Source organism: Spea bombifrons, chromosome 4, assembly GCF_027358695.1.
Source record: "Spea bombifrons isolate aSpeBom1 chromosome 4, aSpeBom1.2.pri, whole genome shotgun sequence".
Lineage (NCBI taxonomy): Eukaryota > Metazoa > Chordata > Amphibia > Anura > Pelobatidae > Spea > Spea bombifrons.
Window position 1 is genome coordinate 9,926,551 of NC_071090.1, and position 18,141 is coordinate 9,944,691.

At 38.2% G+C, this 18,141-nt stretch overlaps 1 protein-coding gene across 1 annotated transcript; it reads left to right on the top strand.

Moving 5' to 3' along the window:
* Positions 1 to 4,273: 4,273 nt before the first annotated feature.
* Positions 4,274 to 17,848, top strand: HDAC3 (histone deacetylase 3). The gene is made up of 15 exons (XM_053465577.1): positions 4,274 to 4,421; positions 5,537 to 5,619; positions 6,255 to 6,397; positions 7,703 to 7,784; positions 8,418 to 8,474; positions 8,585 to 8,640; positions 9,234 to 9,367; positions 10,480 to 10,560; positions 11,061 to 11,134; positions 11,250 to 11,314; positions 12,586 to 12,675; positions 15,351 to 15,409; positions 15,774 to 15,853; positions 16,900 to 17,057; positions 17,769 to 17,848. Exons 1-15 carry the CDS (start codon positions 4,367 to 4,369, stop codon positions 17,836 to 17,838), a joined length of 1,287 nt encoding a protein of 428 aa, XP_053321552.1. The 5' UTR covers positions 4,274 to 4,366; the 3' UTR covers positions 17,839 to 17,848.
* The last annotated feature ends 293 nt before the right edge of the window (positions 17,849 to 18,141 follow it).

Here is an 18,141-nt window from a genome sequence, read left to right on the forward strand (position 1 = left end):
ATGATTTCATTTTAATTTTCTGCATATGATCATTAAAATGTAGGGCAAACTAAACCGACATGAGGAAAACTCATGAGAATTAGCAGGTAATCTATGTCCATCACCTGTTCAAAACAATAAATATCCTCTTTAAAATAAATTACAATTATATTCTAAAAAAAAAAAAAAAAAATCAATACTTTGGATTGTAGACTTCATGAATGAAATTAATCATACCCGAGTTTGATTAATTAGATTCATCAAATTAAAGGACATTTTGATTAATGAAGAATTATGTTGGCAACTCCTCTTTCAGCTTTGAACAACAACTTCGAACCTAAAGTTAAGCAACTACTAAAACTTTTTGTATATTAAAATATTTATATATCTTTAAAAAATATGTAAAAAGGGAATAGAGGAATATGGTGTCGAATCAGTTCAGAACAGGTACAGGAGATATGACTTACCTATGATTGTTATTATGAATTAGCATTAGAATTATACAAAAGGGGTAAATACAATTTTATTACTTTTTTGAAAGCTGCATTTGTGTTATCTCTTTCGGTTTTATATATTTGGTTTTTTTATGCAAATTCATTATTTTGTTAATAGTTTATTCAGTATTCTCCAGATTCTTACATTCTTCGTATAGCATATTTTCTGGAGCATATACTGAATAACATGTACAGTCATTTAAAGTGCCTATCTTAAGTGTGCCCGGATTGACAAAAAGAGGCATGGGAGGAATGTTACTTTCCTAGCAAAAGAGAATACAATAACAACACAAGTCTTATCGTATGAGTCACTTTACTGTGAATAATGACTTTTAGCCTTGATTCATTTGTGAATGACCGGACTTCTTTACAGTAAAGCAGCCAAGACTTCATATTCTCCGAAGCTAAATGCACTTATATATGTTCTGCTTTGTGACAATGGAAAATATACAAAACCTCCACCTTGATAGGTAAACAAGAATTATGTGACGTGATTGGAGGACAAACTGTAATAACCATGTGGATAGACTAGCTGCAAGCGTGTTTCTTTAATTTTGTCAAACGTGTATTGTATTTTAATCTATTGTGTTTTAGTGGTTCATTCCGTTACACTAATTATTAATCTGTACATGACGGTATTCTGATTCCCCTAAACTTATAGTGTGTGTTTAGTGATGAGTATGCCCATGATACAAAACGTCTGAACATTCTATGTATCATGTAATAGACCCTAGTAATGCATTATATAATGATGCCATTCATACAATTTATTGTTGTTGTACTACATGCAAGTTTTATACTCCAATATTTATATTGCTTTTCCTCCTCTGGGAGAAAATAAAATGTTTTCTTCAAAAATCTATATATAGTGTATATATAATTTTTTTTTGTTAACACGATGGAACCTCCTTTTTTCTTTTTTTATTAGTAGAGTACTGGGCCTGGGCAGGCAGACACTGGCACATCATAGGCACATGCAGCCCCGTGGACAAGGACTGAATTTCCCCAATATTATATATTATAGTGCCTGGTGTTATCACCAATATTTATTTCAATGCAGAATAATATATGATATGATAGAAAGATAATAAAAAATTGACTTGCCCGCAAATTAGAGGTTTGGCTAGTAGCATAAATGGCACCTGTCTTAATCAACTTGACTCATTCTTATAGGAACCTCTCTCTTTGTCTCTAGGAGTCCACCCATATGATGTCACATGGCAGGGGAGCGTGTACGCTAACCACTTCACGACATTCCTAATTAGGTTGCATAAGCCCTGGCAGCAAATGCCTGATTTTGTAATAGATCATATTCTGTTATGGAAACTTGTACACTAATAACATTGGGATGATCATGTCCCCCATGTTATTACAAGTGTACAGGTACCAAACAACCCTATCTGTCAGCTAGTCACCTATAGCCGGGTGAGCACTGCTTCTTCTTTGTCCTGGCGGTTTGTTGGCAGGTCACCAGATATTGTAGGCACAAGGCCCTGCTCAAGACAGGGGTACAAGAGAAAGCATCCTTCTTCCTATCCCCCTTATTCTGTTTTACAGTCTCAGAGGACATGAACACAGAAGAGACACTGCAGACTGCCTGTTCATGATCCTCTGGCATTCCAAGGGTACTCCACCCTTCATCTAGATCTCACTCGGTCTAGGCCCACTCCCTTCCACATGCCCTTAGGCAGCTGGTATTGTCTGCAAACCTTTTCAAACTCCCTTTCTCAAGCATAGGAAAGTGTTCTGGGTGGGCACTTTCACTGGAATCAATGTGACACAGAAAAGCCATGCTAGCCTCCAGGTATAGGACCTCCATGTCTCCTTTGTGCGTTAATCTTGACGCTTCTCTCTCAGCTTGGCTCTCTCTGTGCATTTCTCTCTTAAAAGTCCATTCAAATATGGGGATTATGGCTATGGGATGCCCCAGAAGTAGCAGTCCTTGTTTCTCAGATCTCTGCCCAATAATTTCAGCACCAGGATCCTGCTCCTGTCAATGAGTACCATAATCCACAAGAGTATCCTTGCTTTTTTGATTAAGATCTGGTGACTGCGGAGGCCATTAGAGTACAGTGAACTCATTGTCATGTTCAAGAAACCAGTTTGAGAGGATGTGAGTTTTTTGACATGGTGCTTTATCCTGCTGGAAGTAACCATCAGAAGGTGGGTACACTGTGGTCATAAAGGGGTGGACATGGTCAGAAACAATACTCAGGTAGGCTGTCGCTTTTAAACGATGCTTAATTGGTAATAAGGGGCCCAAAGTATGCCATGAAAATGTCCCCCACATCATAACACAACCACCACCAGCCTGAACCATTGATACAAGGCAGGATGGATCCATGCTTCATGTTGTTTACACCAAAGTCTAACCCCGCCATCTGAATGTCGTAGCAGGAATAGAGACTCATCAGACCAGGCAACGTTCTTCCAATCTTCCATTGTCCAATTTTGGTGAGCCCGTGTGAATTGTAGCCTCAGTTTCCTGTTCTTAGCGGACAGGAGTGGCACCCGTGGGGTTTTCTGGTGCTGTAGCCCATCTGATTCAAGGTTCCACGTGTTGTGCGTACAGAGATGGTATTCTGCATACCTTGGTTGTAACGAGTGTTTGACAGCCTTTCTGTCATCTCAAACCAGTCTGGCCATTCTATAGTCTGACCTCTGACATCAACAAGACATTTTCATCCACACAACTGCCGCTCACTGGATATTTTCTCTTTTTTGGACCATTCTCTGAAGAAACCCTGGAGATGGTTGTGCGTGAAAATATAAACAAAGGTACCAATCACCCACTACATCTTCATGTTATTATTCTACTATGAAAAGGTAACCATATTTAGCAAATCATAACTCTGAAGATACTAGGTGCTGGGTCCCCTGTAAGATTTTACGGCACACCTTGAAGATGCCCTGCTCAGATGTTTTTTCTGCCCTTCTGATTTTATGATGGGGTCTGGCCTGGTTTCCAGATTATATTTATGGTAGGATCTGGCCTAAGAAAAAGGTTACAATTTAAATGGAATCCAAAGTCGCGTCATTAAGAAGAGAGCGAACCAAAAACTGTCCATAGGAGCCACAGAGGATCAAGAGATCCCCAAATCGCCTACTTCTGGGGCCACACTCCCTAAAATAGACAACCCCTTCTTTTACTCCTTGGCCAAAATGCCCGCTGAAAGCCCAAATTTTCTTGGTCCCCTATTACCATGCCTTGGAAGGCTCCGGATATCCGGGGGCCCAAAAGTTCCAAGGTATGCTTATTATTACACCCCCATGATGCACACCCAGACTGGACCTTCTTTGGTGTCCTCAGTCTTAAGGCCAGATGATCACGTTACCCCTTGTCAATTACTGATTGATAGCTATGATGTACAAGAATGATTTATATAACGTATTATTTATAGACATATTTCCTAGTTTCCATACGCGTCATTGTAGCTTTTAGGGCTGCAGAGCACTATGATACCCTCCTGTCAATTCTCAACTCCTACCAAAGCGGTAAGACCGGGTAAGGACGCAGGGACAACTAACCTTATGTGGGCCGACATTACATTTATAGGTGCGCAGCATTGGAATAGTAAAATGCTAATAAAATTAAGCTTCCTCTAGGAATAAGTAACGCGAGGACTTAATCGGAAACTAGGTGAGGTTTAGAGTTCGAAACATTAGAGAACAGAATAGGAATAACATTAGAAGTATCACTAGGGCTGCGATCGGCATCCAATATGATGGCGCCCGTATTTGATGCAATACGATACGCTAGCTTTGTGTCTCTTCTGTATACAACTCTGGCACGAAGACTGGGGGACGCACTTCTGGAGCGCCGCCGGAAGTAGTTTTTAGATCTGAGCCGCTGAATTTTCAGTGTTAGGAACTGGATTTCGGAAGCTTTCGCTATGGCTAAGACAGTTGCTTATTTTTATGATCCGGACGTGGGGAATTTTCACTATGGTAAGAATTGTTTTATAGAACGTATGGGCTTTGGGGTTCGTTGATTTTGAAAATATATAAGGCTTTGACCCATAATTTAGATCTAGGTGGGCGTCCAAGTGTGCAAAGGTTATAGCTCTACAGATATGCAGAGGTTGATGGAGGTATATATGTTTATGGTATAGATGTGGTAGACTTGGGGCACAATGGGTGTCCTAATGTGCAAGGATTGTTTAGGGCTTGAATGAATGATGTACAGATCTGCAAGGCTTCAGCTTGATAGGATGACATTTGAGCCTGAGTGTGTAGATGTAAACCTGGTTTAGGGCTTAATTGGTGGTCAGATGTGCCCAACCCTAGATGATCTGTGTGGTCATGGCATGTATACTAATACACAGCTTTAATACGCATAATGCCTGTCTTACGTTAGTGACGGCTAAGAAATATGATCCAAGCACTTGATTGATTTGAGAATTAATCTGATGTGTCACTTGCTCAATGTATGGTAACTGGTATCAGCAGGAACGTAACTGGTGCTGGATTGGGTCTTTAATTGTTCTCTTTTGTGTTGTATATTAGGTTTTCCTATATATGACAGAATTGGGAGAGAGAAGAATTGTGTGAGTTTAGTTTCTAGCATAATTTGTCAACACTTCATTTTATGAAGGCAGATTTAAATACCTAATTTATAATCTGTACCGAAAAACTATAAACCAGTTAATCACAATATAGTCCATTAGTGCAAAGACATTTATCAGTGAGACAAGCGCTGCTTACTCCACTAATTCACCCCCCCAAATAACTGTCACTTTAACCACGGAGAACATGTTATAGATGATTTACTTTGGCCTCTTGATGCTAAGAAATACTCAATACCTTTTACCTGTCACTCCTGTTGTTGAAGGTATGATCAGACATAATTATATCACGCTGAGGTCGCTCGACATGTTGGCTTACTGTGTTACCTATGTTTTCTGGAGGTCCAACCCTGGATGCATTTTGGATACCCTGAATCATTATATAGCTAATGTGATGAAATATATCTGCTTCCCTCTAATGTAATGTCTAGGGAGTAAACCTCTTTGTTGATGTCTAATAGAAGTCAGGGAAATAATATGTTTCTCTCTCTCTTTCAGGCACCGGTCACCCTATGAAGCCTCATCGACTAGCTCTTACTCACAGCCTTGTTCTTCACTATGGGCTTTATAAGAAGATGATTGTAAGTTTTTTTGGTTTTAGAATTTTATTAGAATGATTTTGTCTTTGGTACATACCACCCAATGTTCACAAGTTCAACTAGTTGCATCCTCCAGCTGTTGATGAGGTCCATGTCCTCCATCAGCTTTTGGGTGATCGAAACCGGTTGGTTATGTTAGCTGCATTAGATACGTTCTCTAGACAAACTGTTCTCACCAACTTTTAAAGTGGTGGCCCAGAGAATGCATGGATTATGATAGTGTCCAGGAACATTCCTTCAAAGATGTATTGTTTGACTTTACCTAATCAAAGTGTTTTGATTTATTTCATTTTTGAAACATCCTAGAATACTTTTTGTTAGGGGTAGTTGAATTAAAAATAGGTATATTTTTATATTAAATAATAATCCATTGACTGGTCGTTTCCATCCTGTTTGTAATGTTTTTATGCTTATGTAATGAACCAAATTATGGTGTCTTGCATTTGTTAGCATTTGCTCTATTTTGTTACTTTGTGTGTTGCGGATTGCAACTCTTTATCCATTCTGAAACATAATGGTTGTTCGTCATCCAAACAAAAGCCAACATGGTACAAAGATGTGCGTCCTGCTAGTTGTTGCCATGCAAAGTCAATACGTTTTTGTTTTTTTAATTTGAGGTTTTCAAGCCTTATCAGGCTTCTCAACATGATATGTGCCGCTTCCACTCCGAGGATTATATCGACTTCCTGCAGCGAGTGAGCCCCAATAACATGCAGGGTTTTACCAAGAGCTTGAATGCTTTTAATGTTGGTGACGACTGGTAAGTACTCGCTTTGTTGCTGCAATAGCAGATTCAACATTTTGTATTAATCAGGTATGGTACCACTTTTTGTCCTGTATATGTTCTGCATGCATTTAATGTGGCCAAAAGTATTTGGTAAGAGCTATTCTGGTCTCCCTGATAAGCTTAGTGTCTCCTTAGTGTCACTTACCTGACATGGAAGCTGCAGCCCTGCAGCACAGTTCCCCTGGTACAACTATTTTTGCCACCAGTTGGCTGCTTTCTGCACATGCAAACACAAAGACCCCTGCCAGCGGGTTTGCTAAGAGCTCGAGAAAAATGGCAAATGCATATGGGGAGATGCTGCACCCCCCCCATGCACTTCCAATAGGGACAACACAAAAATTTCAAAAGCCCACAAAGCTATCGTATGGATTAAAGCGCATGTGATGGATAGAGTTCTCTATAACATGTTTTCCTTCACGCAAAAGAGTAGAATAGAGAAGATCCACAAAATCCTACCATATGCAATTGTATATTCCCTTCTGCGCAGGTGCACTATAATCATCACCCGCTCCAGTGCGTCTTGTATTAGGGTCCTGCGGAGTCTAAAGAGACCTTCCCCTTATACACATACACATACAGTGCTCCCATTTTATTTTACAGCTTTTCATAAAGATAAGTACTTACCAAAAATGCATATTGAAGCAATTCCGCATTACTTTAATACGCGTTGTTCATTGGTAGGGCTTCTGAATCATACATAAAATGTAAACCCCTTGTCTGTCCCAGAAACCCGCAGCCAGCGCTTCAGATACTTTAGGTACAATAATAAATAACAATTGTATTTTTTGTTCAGAGCAGTTATGTTGATTACAGACTTTATTTAATCCCTCTACTTTATTCTTCGCTATTTATGTGGGAGAAAATGTGGTATCGGATTTTAGGGCAGGATGAAACGGTACGAAAATAATGTTGGGCATCACCAGGGTAATAAATGCTGCGATATAGTTTAAAATAGAAATTCAAAGACTAGATTCTACAGTCCTGTACACTATATAAATAAATATTTTGCTAAAAAACGTGTACTAGAGACCAACCTTTTGCGTATATCATGGGAGCAGCAAGCTCTTACTTCTGGGGGTACTTATTTTTCCCTCTTTGTTACGATACTGATACCTTTTAGTGATAATATAGGCAGTATATTATATTATATATTATATATATTTTGTTAAGAGCTGTAAGGTAACGGGGCCCTTTTTTGTAATGTATGTGGACAAACCATCATGTTGGTGTCCAAGTGTCTGAGTTTTTTCTCTCTCTTTTTTTCTTCTCTCTTTTCAGTCCTGTTTTTCCCGGCCTTTTTGAGTTCTGCTCGCGTTATACCGGCGCCTCTCTACAAGGAGCAACACAGCTAAACAATAAGGTACAGACACTCTTCCTATTACTGGTGACTGAGAACGAGGTTACAGTAATTTTGTGATATATATATAATTTATTTTTTTATTATAAACATTATTTGCAGCCTAGGCTAACCTTACTATCATATTATATTAGGTCTCCTGTATAGTGTGTTTTGCAGAATTTCATTTTATTATTAAAAAAATTTAATTCTTAAGCAGAACCCAAATCCTACATTTTACGCTTTCAGACACTAAATAAACCCGTGTAATGATGTTCAAATATTAAAATAAACAATATGTAGTTATTAGAACTACACAATAACAAACGAATCATAAGGTATGGGTGGTTTAATTAATTGCGCTAGCAATGTTATAAGCAATAGGCAATATTATTTAATTGTTTTTTCTTAGAATATTGAATGCTTCAGATTCCATAGTGTCCAGACTGTACTTATTAACAGTGATACTGCCAGAAACAGATCTGTTACAAATATTAGAGGTTTTGGTTCCTTTGCTATTAGTTTGTGCTGATTTCATAGCCGGCCTGCAGACACAAATGTCAGATAACTGTAATTCTTTTCCTATTGAACGGCTGAATGGCCTGTATGTATTTTAGCATTACACAATGACCTAAATATTCTTTATTTTTCACACAGATATGTGATATTGCAATTAATTGGGCTGGAGGGCTACACCATGCAAAAAAATTTGAGGTACGCATAAGTCGCAAATAATATATATATGTGTATATATAATATAATTAAACACATTTGGATATTTTGTAGTATGACCGCATTGCTTTTTTTTCTTTCTTTCCCTATAGGCGTCCGGATTCTGCTACGTTAATGATATTGTTATAGGCATCTTGGAGCTTCTAAAGTAAGGACGTTACTTATTGAATAGCTGATAGCTACAGTATATTTAGTATGAAGAAAAAAAAATGGTCGCTCTGCTCAAAAGCACTCCCTGCTGGAGAATTCCATCTTGATTTTTATTATTTTCCCTTATTTGTTACACGTACGCAGGTGATAGGAAATAATACACTTTAGCGTCTATTTCAGTTTTTTTTAAATAGTCACGCTCGCGTTAGCTTAAATCAGTCTTTATTTACTTTACATTTTGTTCATGTATTTTATTTTTTGAGTGAGAATCTCTCATAAAGTGGTATATTTTTTTAAAGTCTTTAAAACAATCTTGGCATTTGCAAGGGCTTGGATGGCTACCAGAAGGAACACACGGATCAGTAAGGCAAATTATGCTTGCTTTACTGATCCTTGACAAGAAAACAAATTACCAGTACCGTGGTGTTTACTTCCTATTCTCCCATCGACTAATGCAGCAAGTTGGGATATAAACTAATAAGTCAGGTAGTAGCTTCTTGCCCGAAGTTGGATATCGTCATAGTAGGACATCTCTGTGAAACATAAAAGAAGTGTACAATCGAATCAAATAGTCTTGCCTTCTCCTTTCAGATATCACCCGCGTGTTCTCTATATAGATATAGATATACATCATGGAGATGGGGTTCAAGAAGCCTTCTACCTCACAGACAGAGTAATGACGGTATCATTTCACAAATACGGAAACTATTTTTTCCCTGGCACTGGTAAGTTTGAGTTTTCTCTTAATCTTTTTTTTATTTATTTCTTACTTGACTTAGGCTTAGGGGCATTAGCAAGACTTGCAGCTATGAACATGTTGTATTGAAGTTAATGTGTGGTGTGCTTTACAGTTTAAAAGAAACCCAAAATATCCAGTATTAAGTCATCTGTTTTTACAGGTAGTGTTGTGTTGATTGATAATTGATACAATATATTATAAAAGGGCTCGACACGCCACTGGCGCCAGGTTGCCATGGAGACCAGAAGCCTCTTCCTGTGCATCATGTTAGAGTGTGTATTTATATATACGTATAGTGTATGTATATATATGCCAATGTGTGGTGTTCGCATGTGTTTTGTATGTTACATTATTTGCTGACACTCATGCTAATGCCATAGTTTGTGTATTAACCCCTTAATGACAAAGCCAGTACATGTACGGGCTCAAAATGCATTGTTTTCAATGGGTTTAGGGACCACCCGTTGTCCTTAAGGGGTTAATGTATGGTGTGTATGAGTGTAGAATGTTAGCGTGAGTGTTACCGTAAGATGTTTCTGAGCATAAGATGTTAGTGTGTCTGTTACTGTATGGTGTGTGTTAGAATAATGGTACAGGCTTGAGTCTTTATGGTGTAAAATACCCTTTGTTATGGGGTTAACTGCAGTACTGCACAGAGTGGTGCAATTACCGAAGAAAGGTGGGTTTTATGTCATTTTACCCCATTAGGCATCCTTCAACTGCAGAACATGAAGTAATAAATGAAAATTAAAATAAAAAAGGAAACAAAAAAGTTGGCTGGCTCCTAAATCCAAACCAAAATTGTCGACTTATCAGTATTATACAATGTATATTTTATTTGGGCATTATCTCCTCATTTCGTGAACATTTCTGTTTGATAAAGATTTAGTTGTTCTTATAGCCGAATTGATCCAAGAAATGGAGTCTTTCATTATATCCTTTGTTGGATACAGAGTCACATCAGCTCTTCTTACATTTTTCTTTATCCAGGTTCTTGTCCTTGATATAAATATTAGTTGTGTTCATCTACTGAAGTTCTATTTAGTTTATTGCTTTTAGTTAATTGTGGTCGTGGATTTCTTTTTATGTTTTCCTCAGGTGACATGTACGAGGTTGGAGCTGAAAGTGGACGATATTATTGCCTCAATGTTCCTTTGCGGGATGGCATAGATGATCAGAGTGAGCTATTGGTTCGCTCATGAGTATGAGTGATTTACTCTTGTTTGATAAACGTTGATCCTAATTAACACTATATTGTCTGTAAATGTAATCAACCTTAAATTGATAGTTGCAGAGCCATGAAGCCATCTCTTTTGGTGCATCATGCATAACTACCTTGAATAAGGTTATGATAGGTTATGGAACTGAAAAAAAAAAATATATATATACTGTAACCGAGCATACAAAAAAGCTGGAGAAAACTGACCTTCCACTTAGACAATAAGAACAAGTTATAAATTAGTGTTAAAGTAATTTTCTATAGGCGATAATGTTGCTACCTACAAGGTGACTTCAGCATCAAGATTGGTTACTTGCATGACATGACAAAATGTTTAACTAATTGGGACAGATTTTAATAGATCTAATCATAATTTTCATTTCTGTTTTCCTAATATTAAAGAAAAAGTCCTTATGCAGAGCTTGTGATTATTTTATTTTTAACTTTTTTTTGCATATAGGTTATAGACATCTCTTTCAGCCAGTCATTAAACAAGTGGTAGATTTCTATCAACCCACCTGCATCGTTTTACAGGTAAAACATGTTTATTACACTATTTCTTTGGTATACATATTTACTACTAAGTGTACTAAAGAATTGACATACCATAATATTTAGATCTTCCTGTATTTTTTTTTTTTTCCTCAAGTGTGGAGCTGACTCCCTTGGCTGTGATCGTTTAGGTTGCTTCAATTTGAGTATTCGGGGTCATGGGTAAGATACAATCCTAATTCTTACACTAGATAGATTATTAAAAGTATCAAACAAGCTTTTGAGTATAGTAAGTGGTTGTATAACCGTTCCTTAGAAACATACCGTATTGGCTCGAATATAGGCCGCACTTTTCCCCCCACTTTAAGTCTTTAAAGTGGGGGTGCGGCCTATATTCGGGGTCTAGCGCCAGACGCCCGGGACATGCAGTCCCGGGCGCCGGGCAGGCAGCGGGGTTAGGATACAGATCCCCCGCAGCGGTGCAGGGGACCTGTATCCTACTCCCCGATACGCTCAGACAGCCTCCCCTGCCAGCACTTCCCACGGGGGGGTTGCCGGCACGGGAGGTTGTCTAAGCCCATTGTGCGGATCGTCCACACGATGCGTTTTACCTCTGCCCCCCCCCGTACTTACTGGAGCAGACTCCCGGGTGTCTTGCGGGGCCGGCGGGGAACATCTACGCAATACAACTTGTGCAGTTGTATACGTGTATTGCGTAGATGTCCCCCGCCGGCCCCGCAAGACACCCGGGAGTCTGCTCCGGTAAGTCGGGGGGGGGGGGCAGAGGAGGACAGTGGTAGCATATCTCGGGGAGGGAGGACAGAGTGGCAGCATATCTCGGGGAGGGAGGACAGTGGCAGCATATCTCGGGGAGGGAGGACAGAGTGGTAGCATGTTTTTTTGGTGCTTTTTTAAAGAAAAAAACTTTTTCTTTAAAAAGCACCAAACTTTTAGGGTGCGGCCTATATACAGGGGCGGCCTATATCCGAGCCAATACGGTATATAATCATGAAAAATGGCCAAGCTTAATGGGCCGAATAGTTCTTGTCTGCCGTCAAATTATGTTATTCTGTAATATCATGAATTTATATTTTTCTGCTTTCTGTTTATATTTTTCTGCTTTCTTTTTCTGTTTAAATTGCCAGGAGTCACTGGTTGCTTTTTTGGCACAATGTGAAAAAAATCTAAATGATGTACTTTCTGCACATATCTACACATATAATGTGTGTATTTAAGAAAAATCCTTTTCTTGACATTTTTCCTATAATAAATCCCTTTGTACTGATTGTGTAGAAAGAAACATTGTGATGTTCTTAATGTGCCTTGTGATGAAATAGACTAGAGTGGTTTTCTACTGTTAGTTTGTCCCCATCACTTGTTTTAACTAACCAAAGGATGTTCAGGCATTTAATTATTTATCTATTTACAGGAGATTAGGATAAATCTTTCTTATAATGTTTATATGTTCACTTATCGTCTCAATCTTACCCTAGGGATTGTGTTCAATATGTGAAGAGCTTTAACATACCTTTACTGGTGCTTGGAGGCGGTGGCTACACTGTGCGCAATGTGGCAAGGTGCTGGTGAGTAAATGACCTGATCCTTTTTATATAACTTTAAAAAAAACACCTTTAATTAATATAATATTAATCTGATTTTAACTGATTTTATGTTGTGTTTTCTAACACCATATAACATAAATAAAAGATTTGTAATGCGGATATTCCCACTTCCCTAATTTTCTTCTCAATAAACATTTTCGAAGCTTTCTATCCCTTTGTAATTAGTGTAGAAAGCAGAGAATAGGGAAGTGGTTTATAGAAATGCCTGAACATGGGCAGCGTTGGGCTGTGTACCAATCCGGATGAATTCCTAAAGAACCCAACGTTATGTATGATGTCATATTCACATAGACTGAGGACTGGGTAAATCATTTATCATTAAGACATAACTGCCTTGAAAGTGTAGTAAATGTTACTTTTTGATGTTTAATTTGGTAACTCGGTTTTTTACTGCCCTCGTCTTGACTGTAAATATTCATGAAATGAGCCCCGTCGGTGTGCATGAAACAGGCATAAACAGCTTCCCTATGGGAGCCATAAACTCTTTATAAAATACAGACAGGTTGTTGCACACTAATCACTTAAACACAACAATTTTGGAATTTTCAGAGACAGACCTCTTGGCTTCTTGGTAAATTTTTAATAATAGCGTACTGGTTATCTTTATTTCTGTAGGTGCTATACGGGCTGATGCTACCTGTTCTTATTACGTTTGTCTACTGACACACCAAACATATGTGAAGTTTTATATATATATATATATATATATATATATATATATATATATATATATATATTTCTTTCAAATACACATACATACATTTATACTCAAAGTACGGTGAAATTGTCCCCAAATATGTATATCTACTGTCTGTGGAGCGATATTTGCAAATAGAAGATTTCGTGAGCTTTAGCGCTAGAACATACGGAGGGTCATTGAAGAATGTGAATCAAAAGGAACCACCTAACATTTAAATAACATATAAGGCCTGTGAATCAGTAGACAACATTTTACAAGTACCTGGAACCGAAAATTGCAATTTCATTCATACTATTTTGTAGCTGTTATAATAAATCTATTAAATAACTTGTATAAATTGTTTTAAATATAATTTATTTCCGCTTAACTCTAAAATATAATCGCGCAGCCATGGTGGATTTTCATGTCTGTTGTATTTAGCCGGTGTCATTTCAGACTCTTTATGGGAATTAGGCTGCTGGCTACATAGGTAGTCCATTGTTAAGGATTTATGTAAACAGACTAATGAAGCTTATTCTAATGCTTTGGAAACCATTCCAGCAGAAGACTTAAACGATTTAACGGACGGTTTAAATTCTTTAGTTCCACCCCGTGTAAGGTCAGTGAGAAATGACATACCGATAATATAGCTCTTTAACTTGTGGGCAAGTCTAGCCTGTGTGGATGGATTAGCCTACAACATTACAGCGTGCGGATTTACAAGGACTAATATGTATGGAAAGTTCTAGTGAATAAATACTACGGCGTTGCATGTAGGCTTCCTATGACATAATTCCACTAGGGTGACCGCATTTTTTTTCTTCTGCCATTCAGGGACACACTATGAAGCAGATTCGATTACACACATAGGTGTGTGTGTGTGTGTGTATGTATATATATGTATGTGTGTGTATATATATATATATATATATATATATATATATATATATATATATATATATATACTGATTCACATATGCACACTGTCATATACGCATAAAATACATTTTATATTATATATGTATATATCTCACATACACCCTGCATATACTATTATATATTAATTATTAGGAAGCCTTGGAAACCATGTTGATTTCATTTATTAATATACATACACTCATTACAGGCATGAGTAGATTTAGAGAATTAACTCCTCTATTACCAGACGTTACATAAACAAACACAGTCACACAAACAAACACTGTGATAAACTGACAAACACAGTCACACACACAGAGTCAAACACACATACCTGGTGCTGGCTGCAGTTTACACTGAGTTGGTGTGAAGGGACTCGGCCTATCAGGAGAGTCTTCTGAACTCTCAAGCAATCGGTAGAGTTGGGAAGTCTCTCTTGATTGGCTGGGACCTCCTTCACTCAGACTCCTCATTGCAGGACTGTCCTGGGCAATCCAGACCAGGTGATCACCCTAATTTCGTCTCTAAAATTACCCAGTAAATTCCCATTGAATTTATAGAGCATGACTTATTTGCAGTGAGATATATTTATTCCATTGTGCTTCTTCGAGGTGTAGATCCCAAAGCAATGAACCACTCAGAGTACTGGTATTGGTTATGAATGAATGGGCCCTGAGCCTGGGGAGCACAGCCAATCACTGAATCTAACGATCTCCTGGCTACTGTTCTGAAATTTACATTGCACTATCCGTAACTGAGGAATACAGCAGTAAGAAGACATGTAACATCGTATATACATACAAATAGTTTTATAGGTTGACGGATATTTGTCATATTATGGGTTTTGCCTCTCTACTAAAGTGGTACAGGCTAAGAAGGTGAGGGAATTTAAAGATGCTTGCGATGGGCATAACGCTGCACTGCATCCAGGACGGGACCAAGCATTTACATCGGGGGGAAAAACGGGCAGACTGGATTGGGGTGAATGGCGTCAAATTCTGTGTTTCTATGAATAAAAATCTGTTCATTTGCATTTCAGGACGTATGAAACATCGCTGCTGGTTGATGAGACGATCAGTGAAGAACTTCCATATAGTGGTATGTTAAGATTTGTATAGGCAGATGAGAACTGCCTTGGTAAAGCACCTATCCCTCATTGCAATGCCTCCTCTAGATTCCGAGCCCAACACAACAGGTGACATTTTGGAATAAGCGGCCGTGCCCTAGTTATTCCTCTTCTTTAGCATAAACTGATGCCAAGGCTTTAACACAGAAAATTAATCTTAACAACGCAACGATGCACAAAAGAAGTCAAATTGGGACCTTATACTAGCTGTTCAGATGATGCACAAGGAAACAGCATGTGGCTCGGTCCTTCTAAAGAGTCGCCCAAATGCCAACTCAAAGCTCTACTCTCACAACTTGAAATAATCGGGAATTGTGTAATGTTCTTACTTTCTAGAATACTTTGAATACTTTGCGCCGGATTTCACCCTGCACCCTGATGTCAGTACGCGAATTGAAAATCAAAACTCCAGGCAGGTACGAAATCCGGAACTGTGACAAAATATGCGATCCTACTATTGTTTCTTATTGTGGAACTTACCGACATTAAAGCGTACGATGTCACTGGTGTGTAACAGCAACTGTTCACTAAAAATGTGATGGGAACTTGTACAGTTTAATAAAAGGAATGGAGCACTATAGTTATGAAGAGGTTAACACGTTTTAATCTGTTTTGTTTAGAAAAACGGAGCCTCAGAGGGGATATGATAGCATTATATAAATATATTCGGGGCCAATACAAACCATTGTGTGGAAACCTATTCCTAAACAGGACTATGCATAGGACACGTGGTCATGCGTTTAGACTGGAAGAAAGGAGATTTAGTCTAAGGCAGAGGAAAGGGTTTTTTACAGGAAGGACGATAAGGATGTGGAATTCTCTGCCTGCAGAGGTAGTTTTATCGGAGTCTGTACAGACGTTTAAACTGCAACTGGATGGATACCTGGAAAAACATAATATTCGGGGATATAATCTTTAATTATGGGGAAACGGCTTATTGATCCAAGGAGAAATCTGACTGCCATTTTGGGGTCAAGAAGGAATTTTTTTCCCTGGTTAGTGCAAAATTGGAAAGAGCGAAACTGGGTTTTTTTTCCCTTCTTTTGGATCAACAGCAACAAATTAATAGATATAGGAAAGGCTGAACTTGATGCACGCATGTCTTTTTTTTCCAGCCTATATAACTATGTAACTATGTAACTATCTAACGAAGTTCCGAAAGACAAGCACAAGTAGTCAGGACTTCGTAACCCTTTGGAATGCCTTGCTAGATTGTGAGGAGCAGCCAGCTTGTTCTTCTTAACAGAACAAGTTTATTTATAACGTGTGATGATTGACACTGTAGCAGCTCCGTAGGTTTTCACTTTTGATCCTTGATGAGCAATTCTTTTATATTGTTTGTTTTTGTTTGATGAAACTGTTCCTTTAACCAAGTAATAACATAATACTCGATCTTGGTCATTTTTTCAGTTAGAGTTGTAACAATGTTCTGCGTTTTTTTTTTTTTTCCCCCCTCTTGCAGTATTTAGACCAAATCAGGCAGACAATTTTTGAAAACCTGAAGATGTTGAATCATGCGCCGAGCGTACAGATCCACGATGTCCCATCTGATTTGTTGAGCTATGACCGCACAGATGAGCCAGATCCTGAAGAAAGGGGTGCAGAGGACAACTATAGCAGGCAAGTGCATTGGCCACCATTACTTGTTGACTTGTCCCGATGGTTTTCCTTCCATGCGTTTGCAGGGGCAGGTAAAAATGGTATAATGTTTAATTAGGGGCATATGAGGGTATAAGTGTCCTTAATTTCACCATTACATTTAATAGCAAAATGGCTTGTACGGTACATAAGTGAAACATCCATGGTCAGGGGCATTTTCAATTGTAGGTCATTGTATGAAAACGCAATAGCTATTAAATAATTGAGTTCGTTTTTTGTTTGAAATATTCACATTTTCGTGTGGGAATATTTTTAATGGGCAGATTCACTTATCTTTGTAGTTTAATGGAGAATAGCTGATTATTTTAACTCCCTGGCCTGAAAAACCCTTCTGAGCTTCTCCTGGTGGGGTGTTTTGACCCCGCATAATGCGTCCAATAAATATTCACACTTCTTCCTTTAACTTTTTATTTAGTTTCTCTGTTTTGCCTTTAAAAATGAAATCTCTCTCTCCGCTGCGAGGCAATCAGATTTTCCTGTTTCCTTGGGTTTAATTGTTATCGCAATGTTTACTTGCCCGCTGTGTCTTTGTGTTACAAATTTCTTGTTACTTTGTCTCAGCAAGTTCATACCCAAGTACCGCAGAGAAAGACTCAATTATCCCTGAATATGCTCCTTTTGTTAACAGAATTGTCTCATCGTAACATGCTTTTTATTTTGATCTATTTTTAGGCCGGAAGCCTCAAATGAATTTTATGACGGTGACCATGACAATGACAAAGAAAGTGATGTTGAAATATGAATGGGAAATCTTATCTCCATCCCTATGTTTCAGAGTCATATGTTCACAGAGATTGTGACAACCTCGATTTTTATTCTTTTATTTTCTTCTTCATGTCCTGCTTCCAATGAAGACTTTAATAATTTCATACAAGATTACCTCTCCTTGTCTTTGCCTTTGTTTCTGTTCGTTGGACACAAGAATTTCCCATTCTGCAACGTTCACAGTGGATGAAAATGTAAAACATAGACCGTTCGAATCTTTACATTCAAGCATGTAGTCTCTTTCTGGACAAAACAAGTTGTATTGTTTTGCTTTGAAGAT